The 14,824-nt window shown below is 38.9% G+C and overlaps 1 protein-coding gene across 2 annotated transcripts in view; it reads left to right on the top strand.

Moving 5' to 3' along the window:
* The window catches only part of NDUFAF2 (NADH:ubiquinone oxidoreductase complex assembly factor 2), a 64,606-nt gene extending 53,875 nt beyond the window's left edge, over positions 1-10,731 (top strand). For both annotated transcript variants that reach the window (XM_063295636.1, XM_063295634.1), the window contains one exon: positions 10,248-10,731. In XM_063295636.1, coding sequence (XP_063151706.1) covers positions 10,248-10,535 — 288 coding nt within the window. In that variant the 3' untranslated portion in view covers positions 10,536-10,731. The remainder of the gene's footprint in view (positions 1-10,247) is intronic.
* Positions 10,732-14,824: the final 4,093 nt, after the last annotated feature.

Here is a 14,824-nt window from a genome sequence, read left to right as displayed (position 1 = left end):
TTGACAATGTACTTTTTAGTGCCTCTAATATATGAGGATTTCTTTTTACTGTATTTGGGGAAGAATTTTAAAAGAACTAGGTCAGGGGGGTCTTCATCTTCTGCTGCTACCTTCTCAGTACAAATAAGTTGCATTTAGTACCTTTTAACCTTGACATAGTCTGTGGATGATGCATTATCTCTGACTGATTAATAGTTTAACAAATGTGATCACTTCTGCAATCCTCCCTGACAATTGTAGGTAGCTTTCCAAGATTCAATAAGGGGCAAATACTGCTTTTTTAAAAAATTGAAAAGAGAAAATTCAAAATTGCATCCAATAATTTTTTCAACCTAACCAATATCATTGACATAGTAGGATGTTTAAAGGTTAACCTAATCCTCTTGCATCTACCAAACCAGGCAAATATTTTCTCTCAAGTTGCTGTTATGGACTTAACAATCCAAAAGTTGGCTAAGGGAGTGAATTATTGCTCGCCTGTTATACCATCTGCCCTTATTCATTTTGTTTGCAACAATCTACAATATCACACAATTTAATTGCAATACACAGGAGTTGCCACTCTGCTCAAAATTTTGGAGTGCCAACTTTAAAGAAGGGAAAAACTGAAAGGAAAGCTTTTCTTCATTCTTTATCTTTTTTTCTTCTTTCCCATCTCCTTTGATGCTGGATTCCTAGCACTTAGAACATAGTTTTATTTCTTATCAGTCTGATTCTCCTTTATTTTATCTCTGATGTTCCTTCTTGTAAATCTTCTCAAAGAAGACTGGCTCCTTAAAAAGTGCCTCTTTTATTGTTAGCACCTCCTAATTGATCATATTTGGGCTGTTAGCCAGCAGTTTTTAGCTACCCAGGATCCAAGTCCAAATCCTTGTGGGGTCTTTTGTTTAACAGGAGTCCATCATACTGAAGCTCAAATGGATCGTTCTCTGTCAAGTAGTTTCCCATCCTCCAAGTACAATAGCTTTTCACTCTTAGAGTCAAATTATCGAGCTCCTGGCAGCCCACCTCACCAGAAAGCAAGATTCTGCCCAGTTTCGTTTTTTAATGATTTACAGAACAGAATAGTTATAGAATTCTCAGCAACTGGATAGTGTTCACTTTTAGAACCTAATTTATCCATCAGCTAGTTAAGGGTGAGACGTTTTCAGTCCTTTTCTAAGGGCCTCTGACTGAACTGGTGAAGAGGCCTTTTTATGAAAGAGACTAGTAAGAGAAGAATGGCCAGGTGGCCAGGATGTGACACTCTCAACCTCTGAATTTATCATTAAACCAGTGTGGCATAAGTGTTAGGTCACTAAAACGTGTGTGATTCTTTTGTCAATTCCTTGTGCAATGTTTTGAGTTATTTAGAGGATAACTTTTTTGTAATTCAGAAAAAAGAATAAAGAAGTCTTCATCATCTTTTGCTATGAGGAGCTACCTGGAGTTAAGTCCAGTTTACAGTGCATTCATTAAAAGGAAAAGGTATCTTATGAATATGAATTAAAATAAACTGGAAACCTTTAAAAGAATATGAAACTGTAACTTACGTTAATGCATTTTAAGATAGATAATAATTCCAAAGGCTTTCAGATATTATTTCACTGTGGTTATACAGTCACTTATATGTAACTGGATGCGTTCAGCAATTTTTGTACATATTAATGTAATTGGTCAAACTGCTGTTTACAAGGCTTCATAATGGTATTTTGGCTGCACCTTCAATGTCCAATTAAACAGAAGCTGTGCACTATTCTTCTCTTGACCAAGGATGGCTAATTCATGAATTCAGACATACTATCTAATTTTTTCCATGCCTGAGATGTATTACTATAGTGTGGGACAGAGATGTGATTCTTGTCCTTGGCAAAATGTAGGACTGTGATTATAAAAATTGTGTATTTATCTATTATTTTATTCCCCTTCTGCCCCCAGTAAATTTTCATTTGGTTTAGACTATTCCAGTTATAGGCCTATTTATTTATGAACATCTTTAAATCACCTAATATCTCTCTAGTGTGTCTGCAATAAACACATAAAAAAAAAAGAAAAAATCTGATTCATGTTAAAACATATGCAGTAAAGTCAAATAAATTACAAAATCAAGCTATCATACAAACTAAGCAGCAGTAAGGCAGTCATCAGAACTGAAAACATTATGAATAAATATATAATTAGGATACAATTAAAATATAATTTACAAGTCTGGAAAAATATAAAGGTCTTCACCTGGTGCTGAAAGGATGCTAAAGTGGATGCTGGTTGAGCCTCTCTGGGAGGGCATTCAGTAAATAGGGTGCCACTTCAGAAAAGTCTCTCTCCCTTGTAGAGACCCATCTCACCTCCTTTGGTGAGGGACCTGGAGGAGACGCTCATTAAAAATGTAAGTAGGTATATATGGAAGAAGATGCTCCTTCAGGTAACCTGGTTCTAAAGGTCAAAAACTGCACTTTGAACTGACCCTGGAAATAGCCTGGCAACCAGTATAGATGGTGAACTAATAGGTTTGTATTGCCCAATCTCAGTGAGCAATCTAACCCCATAAGAATTTATTTATTCTATTCTATATCCATAAAAAAATAAACTATCAGACACCAATTTGAACCTCCAATATCCTTGAAATGTAATAGGAACAATACTATGAAACTGTGAAGGAACAAACTTGCTTCTGCTTATGACAAAATACTGAGAAGCATATTTCAGAAAAAGCTTCTATCATCTCTTTCTCTTTTTAAAGTCACATTGGAAAGAAGGTGTAAAGAATAAGGCCAGTGACCTTGGTAGAACTATGCAAGAACTGTTTCCTAGGCAAAGGGGACCGAAGCATTCTTCAGGTCCTGGGAAAGAAGATAATACTTGTTAGTATGTTGGAGTCCTTGGTGCTCACTGAGCCTTGTTTTCTTGAAGACGTTTCATTGCCAGACTAGGCAACATCTTCAGTGCAAAGAGGGAGTGGGCCTTATTCTCAGTTTATATACTGTGGCTTGCCCTGCTTGTGTTGGTAGGGGTGTTGTTCTCTCCTTGGGAGTTCTTTGATTGGGCTGTTGCTTGCTGCTTGGTTGATTGCCTGAGTTAATAGTTCCTTGATTAGGGTGTATTGTGCTGTTCGATGGTTCATCTGGTGTTAATCCTTGTGTTGATTTTTGCATATCTGGGTGTTGATTGCTGGCAAGGGAGTGTACTGGTCTTTTGGCTTTTCTATTGTCTCTTTTGAATGGTATGTAAATGTTGTTTACCTCTATGTGTCTGTTGATGGCTGCTTTGTCTGAGTGCCAGGCTTCCAGGAATTCTCTGGCGTTTTTGGATTTGGCTTGGATTAGGATGCTCACAGTTTCCCAGTTGAAAGAATGGTTGAGTCTGTCCATGTGTTGTGAGATTAAGGAGTTCTCATTGTGTCTTCTGACTGCTAGTTGGTGTTCGTGGATGCGCTCTGCTAGTCTTCTGCCTGTCTGTCCTACATAGTGGCTGTTACAGTCTTTGCATTGTATGTTGTAAATAACTCCTGTTTTTTCTTCTTGGGCTATTGGGTCTTTTGGGTTTCTTAGGATGTTTTGAAGAGTTTTAGTTGGTTTATGTGCTACGGTGATGCCATGTGGTTGTAACAGTCTGTTGGTGGTTTCTGAGATGTTAGATACCCCTACCAACACAAGCAGGGCAAGCCACAGTATATAAACTGAGAGGAAGGCCCGCTCCCTCTTTGCACTGAAGTTGTTGCCTAGTCTGGCAATGAAACGTCTGCAAGAAAACAACAAGGCTCAGAGAGCACCAAGGACTCCACAGTTCAACCCTGAGCTACAAATATTTACTTCGATTGGTACTTGTTAGTATCTCAGGCAAATGTCTCCCCAATTCACTGAAGTATAAGAAGGTGGGGAGGAGCAGCACAGTGAGACTTACAAGCTTCTATTATAGCCTATCTCAATAAAATAAAATTCCAGTCTGCCTGTGGAGTGGATTTTCTGGTCTGATCTATCTAGAGGGGCTGACGGAAAGTATGACAGAATGGAGAAGTTATCTCTCTCTGTCATCCTCTCACGTGATCTTCCATGATGTACCTGGAAGTGATAAGCTCAGTCTGAGAAATAGCAAGGAGCAAAACAGATAAGCAATTTCACAGACATAAATGTTTTCTCCAGGGGAGAAAAAGGAAGTGATAATGGTCTGATTAGCTGGGAGAAAGGGAGATATGAGGATGGAGTTTTGGAGAAGTTGGCTATGAACCAAAATGGATTTAGACGGTTTGACTGTTGAAGATTTGCTGGATCAAGACTGGATAAAGGCCATTGCAGCATTTTAGGGTGAAGGAAATATCACCAAAGATGGAAAGGGCCAGATTTCTAGGGATCATGCCTAGCTTGCAGAAAGAGAAGATTAAAAAATGATCAATGTGCTTGCTAGCTGAGAGGTTCCCAGCTACACAAAATTAAAGCCCTTCATTAACTCTGAGGGAGTTTAGAAATAACTATACATACAACGGTAGAGTAAGTTAGGCACTTGGTCAGTAGAAGACGCCTTATTTTCCAGGCAGGGAGATAGTTCATCTAGGAATGCTACAGCAAGCAATAAATAAATTTAACCTGTTTTAATTGAATACCTCATTCTTTATCACCAAAGCTGGGGGGTGGGGATTTAAAATGCTTTTTTTTTTTTTACACTAGCTGAATGCTGCATAATTAATCTTACCTGGCTGGATAAAAAAAGCCAGTATTTTATATCTGTGTTACAACTGAAGCAAACAAAAAAAAAAGTTCACAAGATTTTTTTCATGCTGAAGTTTGATCTTGAGAACCCATCCACCCACCTTCCAGGCTTTATGACTGAAGCTATGTGAAATTATGTGGAATATGCATATAGGCCTATAGTGCAATGTTTAGTTGGTATGGTTTTATATGTCTTAAATGAATAGTGGTTGCCTGCAGTTAAAAAAAACCTTTAGGATTCTTCTCTTTTAGGTTTATTATCTTGTCATAGAAATGGTTTTTAGTTAAGCCTAGTGGCTGGTTGAAAAGATGGTCAAGTCAGCAAATTTAAAAAACGGTGCATTTCACTGCTCTCTCCCAATCAGCATTTTTTGTAGTGACTCTGGCATCAGTTTTCTTTTACCTAGCATTGGAAATGGTGGCATTTTTTGCTGCACAAAAACTTTTGTTTGTGGGCACATTCAGATGTCTTTCTAATACGTTACCACTTAAGGATATAAGAACTCTGCAAGACATGAGCCAAGTCGTTTTTTTCAAGTTGTTGATCAGTTCCTTTGGGAGGCTCACAATATGATGGGAAGGCAGTAATGCTGTTCAGCAACCACCATTCAGAGGCATATGGCTTTTGATATTAAGTGTAATATATACCTGATTAGAAGCCAATAATTTTATCTCACATGAATTTTTCATACAGTATCTTCCTTTAAAGCTGGCTAAGCTGGTGGCTAACATCATACATTATACTCAGAATGCTAGATGTGAAGAATTACTTCCTCAATCAGTCTTGAGTCTTCAGTGATGTACCTCTTGCTTATAAAGAATTAAAAATAAACTTTATTCACACTTCTAATGGGACACATAATGCTGTATACCTTTAGCATTCTCCCATCATCACCCACCACTACCTCCTACAGTGTGGAGTTAGCTGGGCATGACTGCTTCCCATGTTGCTTGGGAACCATGGGGTTAGGAGAACTGTGATTTCTCCAGACAGTCATCACTGAAGTAAAGCAGGAAAGTTCCATGCGAAAATGGCTCCTTAATTATGACAGTAACACCATGCCATCCATATTTTATCAGGTAACCTACTCATCTTATAACTATGACTTATAATTCTTTCTGTAAAAGTAGTTTCTACAGCAGATGGTAACTCTTAGTTGACCTTGGTTAAATTGAAAAAACTAAGAAGGGTTGGACCTGGTTAGTATTTGAATGGGTGACCATTAAGAATTCCCAGAGGCATGATTGTAGGCTAGACAAGGAAGTTAATAATATTCTGGAAGAAGGCAGTAGCAATGGCAAATCACTTCCATACTGCTACCAAGTATGATATGTGAACTGGGTTATACTGTGACTATGCTCTGTATATAAAATTCAGAACCAGTAAATTGAGAAAGATTATTTGCTAGGGAAACAGCAAGCACTACAAGCTGATTTTTCCAATAATCCACTTTGAAGCATTTTCCATCCTTCCCATGAAATGGGATAGGAAATAATTATATAAGCTGTACAGATGAAATGCAATGGAATCTCATACTATGCTCATATGCTATTCCTCTGTAATATCTGGTCAATGTCATCTTTCCCTTGGTGGCCAAATGTGAGGGAGGAGGGGCTTTAGTTAAATTTATATGTACTCCTTGTGGGCCTGACCTTTGGATGCTAGAAAAATTAGAAAGTTAATTGAAGTCAGTTGAATTGTTTTCAGCTAGCATTAGAGACCCAGTAGGTTTATTACATTGTGATAATAGAGATTCATTATTATCCAATCTCAATTTCATTTTGATATGGGAATTTGGTTTCCTTTTGAGCTTGCATTTGGCAAATAGTCCTTTGATTATACATGGTTAATGAATTATTTCTTGTTGCATGCCTTTGTAAAATTATTTGATACATTTGCTCTTTATTCCTTTTCCATCATTTTCTTTTTTAAGAAATCCATGGTAATAAATTTAAAGGATGGGCAGTCAATATTTTAAGTCCTTATTTTGGAAAAGTATTTGCCAGCCTTCCCAGGTAGACTGGACAGGAAACACGACCAGATGAGCTAATTCTACTTTATTGTAAGGCTACATTAACAGAATCTCACGAGTCTGAAAGTACAAATCTCCTGCCATCTCTTTTACAGCCTGATTCCCTTCTGAGTTGCTTTCTCCTCCCATTATGCAGCTGCAGGCTATGCCCTTTCTTATCTGATCATTCCCTAGGCAGCATCTCTTTCCCCCTGTCTCCCAAGGTCATTCCCACATACCATTACAGTATTGCAGTAATTTTTGGTACATTATTTGTAATGCCACATAGACTTTGCAACAGTGCATGTATTAGAAGAATGTGGCTTGAAGACACGTGATATAGGTAACCTTGCTGAATATGATTCTGGTAAGGGCCTAGCTGGGAACCTACATAGGAATCCTGCATAGGCCACCTTGAGTGCTCTCATGGAAATACATTGACCAATAAAAAGTAATACATTGCATGGTTCTAAGGGAAACTATAGTGGTCAACAGCTTCTAACATGCAGAGTTTGATGCTCTTGGGCACAAATTTAAAACAAAAAGCAAAGGAAACCAAGTTAGCCACAGCAAAACTCTGACAACTGTATTAGGACAAAGCATTTTATTAAGCCAGTTCAGGATCACAAATGAGTGCCACTTTTGAGTTCTCAAGAACTCAGAAGGGAGGGTGGCATCCACAACAACAAAAAGCTGGGGGAGAGAAGTTTAGGTCTACATTCAGTTCCATCTGAGATAACTCATCATACTGATACCAATCGAAGCAATCATACTGTGCCATGCCTTTTTAGCAGTTGATTGAACAAACTATAGTGGGCTGTTTCTTACATGGTGCTAACCATAAACCATGGCTTATAAACAGCCAGTGATTGGGTCTGTATGCCATACTAACCTAAAAATAAACATATTATGTTATAGCTTAGCATAATTTGTGAATCCAACCATAGACTTAGATGGAAGGGTGGGAATAGGCTGCCAATACTGAAATCAAGCTTGAGCATGGGTTGAGATGCTTTCAAGTTGTAGTTAGGACAACTGGGACTGTTAGGATGATGAAACAAGCAAATTTTAAATCTCTATTTCTGAAAAATAGGAAATTTAGTCATTACTTCAAACTTGCCTTCATAATTAGATCAAACATATAAGTTCCTTCATGGAAGTTCATCAAAACTGATGAACACATTAAAAAAGGAGAGGTATGACCAAAGAGATGCTCTGTTCAAAGCTTCCAGAGCCATGAACTCAATAGGTACTGTAATGTTAAAGCAAGTGCTTATCATCTCATCCTATTCACTTCCATCATCCTTAGTCTTGTAGGCAGTGGATGATACACCTGAGCATCCAGATTGCTGACAGTCTCGTTGCGATAGAATGAGTGAAGTGTTGGAACTCTTCCTTGATAAAAATAGTTGTCATTTCTTTTATGTAAAGCTCTCAGTTTTCATTATCAGCGATTCCTTACACAGAACAGAGGAAACATCTCCTGCCTTCCATAATAAGTGAAAAGCATTTTAAGAAGGCATGTTTTACTTGCTTTTAGCCCATTTAAGATAATTAAATGGTCAAACTTTGTCTTGACTAGGCATAGCATTATGAAGTTACATTTTATTGTAAGCCAGGCTAAATACAAGAAGGTGTGGAATCACATTATTTGATGAGTATCACACAATACTCATTTAGCCAGAACCTTTGATGCTTTAGATTCCTTCATATTGTTCACAGATTTAATGTTGAAATTAAATCATTGGACAGTATATATTAACCAGATCACATGTAATTAGTCTCAGTTCCAGTGGAACCACTGCTTTAAGCTTTTTATTTATTTATTTATCGAATTTGTCACTGCCCATCTCCTCCGACCGGAGGGACTCTGGGCGGTTTACAATACAGAACAATAAATATACAATAAAATTCTAATAAAATCCCTCTAAAACAATTTCTTAACTACCCCAGCTCATAAAATCCAGATGGCTGTGATCTCCTTCAGTCATTATGTAGGAGGGGCACTTCAAGGCACTAGCCAACCCCAAGTATGTCGATTCTCCTCCCTGCCCCAAGCCTGGTGGCAGAGCCAGGTCTTCAACTTCCTCCGGAAGGCTAGGAGCAATGGGGCTAATCTCACCTCCAGGGGCAAGATGTTCCAAAGGGCGGGCGCTACTGCCGAGAAGGCCCATCTCCTGGACCCCGCGCTTGCTATGCTGGAAAACCCAAATTTCTTCATAGTTGATTTGATCCTTTCTATAAAATTGGGCTGGCAAATAAATCAAACTGTAGTGTTGGTATCTAGGTTATATTTCAATATTTTTCTATTCCTTTAAACAACTGTTTGCAAACACATAACCACATGATTAAATAAGAATATTATATAGACTAGCATATTCATTTTTGCTTTAACCGTAAGGTTTTTCTATGAGGCTTATGCTGGAGGCAGATATGTTTAGCATTAGTAAGTTCTCTTATGAATGTTCATTTGTTTAGAGACTTTCAAAATCATGTATAGCATTTATCTTCTCAGGAAAGTATTTTGACAAGCATAGATACTGTCTTTAACCAAACAAGTCAGTCTGGCCATTTCAGTGAGTTCTGTCATCTTTACCAACCATCCTCTATTGTAGGTATTGCCAAATCTTTCCATCTTTGTGCGTATAATAATCTTGCTGCAGTTATATATAAAAACAATGTTCCATGACCTTTTCTCCAACTGTTTATCCATCAGTCCCAAGAGGAAAAGTTCTGGTTTCAGTTGAATGTTAATCTTTAAAATCCTCTGACTCACTACCTACATTTATTGGTGACTGGAAACCCTTTATGGGCTTTTTGCATAAAAGAGAAAAAAAATGAACTTCTGATTTTAGATAGGATAGATTATGAAAAGAAGAGAGTCACAATATAACTTTAGAGAGAGAGGCCAATTTATAATTGTAGTTACAACTGCTGTAAAGATCGGAAGCCACTTTATATCTTTTTCTTTCTTTTCTATTCTTCTGCTACTCCTTTGCTTTTTGGATCTTTAGTTTTTTTTCTTTTTCTTTTTTGCTGTTTTAGTTTGTATTAGTCTTCTTGTTTAAAATTCTCAATAAAATTATATATATCTACACACACACAAAGTATTTTAACAAGCGTGTAATAGGCTTAAACACAACTTTAAGAATATCAAAGCAATGGTTTGTTCTTAATTGGTATCTCTACTGATAGAAGGCTTTTGATCCACTGGTCCATCAATGGAATGGGAACGGGAACAGGAATGGGAATGGAACTTGGGGGCAAGTCTACCACGCTCTTCTGGAGGGATCCCCAGCAGTTCCTGGTAGAGAAGGGGCTGCAGGGAAGAGTGAAAATTGATGACATCCTACAGCTCAATGAGTTGGATCCGGATGCAATTGCATATACTGGGGCTGGTTTCCTGACCTCTTCAAATGCTACCTGCTGAATGAGGTAAGCTGTTCTGCAGGAAAACTGAAAGCAGCACAACCTACCCATTCAGGCAAGGTGCGTCTCCTTAGCATCCACTGCTTCTTTCAGTCAGTTCAATGTGTTGTTACATTTGTTTCAGGAATGTATCCAGAGTGAGAACTACAAAAAAGAAATGAAAGCTAAAGTTGAAGATTTGTGTGAAAAAAACAGACTCCTCCAGGTCAAAGATGAAAAGGGTCTCGAGGTAGGACCACTTCAGACAGAGATTAAAGGACATGCAGCTGCTTCTAACTATAGAAAGCCCGAACGCTCAGAGGAGCCAGTTAGTACAGCAAATACATTTCAGCCTGGAGCCTGGATGCCTCCTGAGGCCCCGTGCAAAGCATCAGGAAAGAGGCATCGCTTGGTTAATGAGCAAAATGAGTGAGGACACTTTTTAAAATTCCAGATTACACCTAAACGCTTAGCCACATTTACAAAATGCTTAGATTCTGCTGTGTTACTTGTGGAAATGTTTAATTGCTTTTTATAAAATGTTTTATCTCTAATTCTTTTGCCTCTTAAAATGATTTGTGAATGTTTTCACTAAAGTTATGCTTAAATAAAAGTTAATGTTGCCGTAATCATTGCAGATGGTGTAGCTATTCTTAACTTGATATTCTACACAATGGACTGTGTATAATCTAGCTGTTAATCAATGTTATAAGAGTCTATCGCATATGTACTGAATGCTGTGTGTACAGATATTCTCTTTAAAGGCCTGTCAAACTATTATGAACTTGTAAGATTCTCAAACTCCAAACTGCTAAATGATGAAAACTACTCATTCACAGGAGTTCACAGCTTCCCCTAACATACTAAAAAAATGACTTGTTCATGGAAGTAGACCCAAAGTGTTTATAAAAAATAAGCAATGCTGTAATTATTTTATCTAATTGTCTCTAACTAGATTTTGACAAAGTTCCAAATTGTCACTAAATGCATGTAGTGTATAATTATTTACAAAGGGGCATATTACAGTTAAAAACCTCTCACTGTAAATAAATGTCAGCATTCGTGCAAGTTAACAAAGCTAGCTTTAACCTTGTTCATCTAAAGTAGGAATTTAAATTAACGTTTCATACTTTAACAGATCAATAACAATGTGCAATAATGAACATATTTAAATTTGTTTAAAATGCATATTTGTACTCGGCTTCCTTTGCATCAGGAGATCCAGTTACTGGTAGATGAAGTAATTAACTTCCTATCCTACATAAACCCTTATTCTTAAATCAGTAAACCAACATTGATTTAGTGGCCATTATTGTTTTACCCCTCAGCAAAGGATTGTTACCTTGTCGTGGTGCTGGAGCTTGAGCACCTCAATGATGCCATGAGCTAAACCGCGAAGGGCCACCCAAGACGGGAAGGTCATGACAGAGAGGTCAGACTAAATGCGATCCCTGGGGAAGGTAATGGCAACCCAACCCAGTATTCTCGCCGTGAAAACTAAATGGATCAGTACAACCAGAGATATGTCGGTATACCATCAGAAGATGAGACCCCCAGGTTGGAAGATGGTCAAAATGCTACTGGGGAGGAACAGAGGATGAGTTCAACTAGCCCCAGACGTGATGACGCAGCTAGTTCAAAGCCGCAAGGACGGCTAGCGGCTGATGGTGCTGGTGGTGAACGGTGAATTCGACGTTCTAACGATCAACACACCATTGGAACCTGGAATGTAAGATCTATGAGCCAGGGCAAATTGGATGTGGCTATTGGTGAGATGTCAAGATCAAAGATAGACATTTTGGGCATCAGTGAACTGAAATGGACTGGAATGGGCAAGTTCACATCAAATGACCACCAGATCTACTACTGTGGACAAGAGGACCACAGAAGAAATGGAGTAGCCTTCATAATTAATAGCAAAGTGGCTAAAGCAGTGCTTGGATACAATCCAAAAAACGATAGAATGATCTCAATTCGAATTCAGGGCAAGCCATCTAACATCACAGTGATTCAAATATATGCCCCAACCACAGAAGCTGAAGAAGCTGAAGTAGAGCAGTTCTATGAGGATCTGCAGCACCTACTGGACAACACACCTAAAAGAGATGTTATTTTCATCACGGGAGACTGGAATGCTAAGGTGGGCAGTCAAATGACACCTGGAATTACAGGTAAGCATGGCCTGGGAGAACAAAATGAAGCAGGACATAGGCTGATAGAATTTTGCCAAGACAACTCACTCTGCATAACAAACACTCTCTTCCAACAACCTAAGAGACGGCTTTATACATGGACTTCACCAGATGGACAACACCGAAATCAGATTGACTACATCCTTTGCAGCCAAAGGTGGAGGACATCTATACAGTCGGTAAAAGCAAGACCTGGAGCTGACTGTAGTTCAGATCACGAACTTCTTCTTGCACAATTTAGGATCAGACTAAAGAGATTAGGGAAGGCCCACAGATCAGCTAGATATGAACTCACTAATATTCCTAAGGAATATGCAGTGGAGGTGAAGTTTAGATTTAAGGGACTGGACTTAGTAGACAGGGTCCCGGAAGAACTATGGACAGAAGTTCACAACATTGTTCAGGAGGCGGCAACAAAATACATCCCAAAGAAAGAGAAAACCAAGAAGGCAAAGTGGCTGTCTGCTGAGACACTAGAAGTAGCCCAAGAAAGAAGGAAAGCAAAAGGCAACAGTGATAGGGGGAGATATGCCCAATTAAATGCAAAATTCCAGAGGTTAGCCAGAAGAGATAAGGAATTATTTTTAAACAAGCAATGCGTGGATGTGGAAGAAAATAGAATAGGAAGGACAAGAGACCTCTTCCAGAAAATTAGAACCATCGGAGGTAAATTCCAGGCCAAAATGGGTATGATCAAAAACAAAGATGGCAAGGACCTAACAGAAGAAGAAGAGATCAAGAAAAGGTGGCAAGAATATACAGAAGACCTGTATAGGAAGGATAACAATATCGGGGATAGCTTTGACGGTGTGGTCAGTGAGCTAGAGCCAGACATCCTGAAGAGTGAGGTTGAATGGGCCTTAAGAAGCATTGCTAATAACAAGGCAGCAGGAGACGACGGCATCCCAGCTGAACTGTTCAAAATCTTGCGAGATGATGCTGTCAAGGTAATGCATGCTATATGCCAGCAAATTTGGAAAACACAAGAATGGCCATCAGATTGGAAAAAATCAACTTATATCCCCATACCAAAAAAGGGAAACACTAAAGAATGTTCAAACTATCGAACAGTGGCACTCATTTCACATGCCAGTAAGGTAATGCTCAAGATCCTGCAAGGTAGACTTCAGCAATTCATGGAGCAAGAATTGCCAGATGTACAAGCTGGGTTTAGAAAAGGCAGAGGAACTAGGGACCAAATTGCCAATATCCGCTGGATAATGGAAAAAGCCAGGGAGTTTCAGAAAAACATCTATTTCTGTTTTATTGACTATTCTAAAGCCTTTGACTGTGTGGACCATAACAAATTGTGGCAAGTTCTTAGTGGTATGGGGATACCAAGTCATCTTGTCTGCCGCCTCAGGAATCTGTATAACGACCAAGTAGCAACGGTAAGAACAGACCACGGAACAACGGACTGGTTTAAGATTGGGAAAGGAGTACGGCAGGGTTGTATACTCTCACCCTACCTATTCAACTTGTACGCAGAACACATCATGCCACGTGCTGGGCTTGAGGAATCCAAGGCTGGAGTTAAAATTGCTGGAAGAAACATTAACAATCTCAGATATGCAGATGATACCACTTTGAAAGCTGAAAGTGAAGAGGAACTGAGGAGCCGTATGATGAAGGTGAAAGAAGAAAGTGCAAAAGCTGGCTTGCAGCTAAACCTCAAAAAAACCAAGATTATGGCAACCAGCTTGATTGATAACTGGCAAATAGAGGGAGAAAATGTAGAAGCAGTGAAAGACTTTGTATTTCTAGGTGCGAAGATTACTGCAGATGCTGACTGCAGTCAGGAAATCAGAAGACGCTTAATCCTTGGGAGAAGAGCAATGACAAATCTCGATAAAATAGTTAAGAGCAGAGACATCACACTGACAACAAAGGTCCGCATTGTTAAATCAATGGTGTTCCCCGTAGTAACATATGGCTGCAAGAGCTAGAGCATAAGGAAGGCTGAGAGAAGGAAGATCGATGCTTTGGAACTGTGGTGTTGGAGGAAAATTCTGAGAGTGCCTTGGACTGCAAGAAGATCAAACCAGTCCATCCTCCAGGAAATAAAGCCAGACTGCTCACTTGAGGGAATGATATTAAAGGCAAAACTGAAATACTTTGGCCACATAATGAGAAGACAGGACACCCTGGAGAAGATGCTGATGCTAGGGAGAGTGGAGGGCAAAAGGAAGAGGGGCCGACCAAGGGCAAGATGGATGGATGATATTCTAGAGGTGACGGACTCATCCCTGGGGGAGCTGGGGGTGTTGACGACCGACTGGAAGCTCTGGCGTGGGCTGGTCCATGGAGTCACGAAGAGTCGGAAGCGACTAAACAAATAAACAAAATTATTTTACCAGACTGATGTCATAAGTAAGCTACCTCTTTTATGATTATATTTACAAGTAACTGGATCTAAAGAAGCAGACTTCAAAATGTTACTGACAAGATTTTAACATGGTCCTAAGAAGCCTTGGTTTTAAAGAGCTAAAATAGGCAGGACTTGATTAGAAATATATAAAAGGAATTGCAT

The sequence above is a fragment of the Candoia aspera genome, chromosome 2 (genome assembly GCF_035149785.1).
Source record: "Candoia aspera isolate rCanAsp1 chromosome 2, rCanAsp1.hap2, whole genome shotgun sequence".
Taxonomy (NCBI): Eukaryota; Metazoa; Chordata; class Lepidosauria; order Squamata; family Boidae; genus Candoia; species Candoia aspera.
The sequence above is the reverse complement of the archived record's forward strand: the minus strand, read 5'-3'. Positions and strand labels throughout refer to the sequence as shown.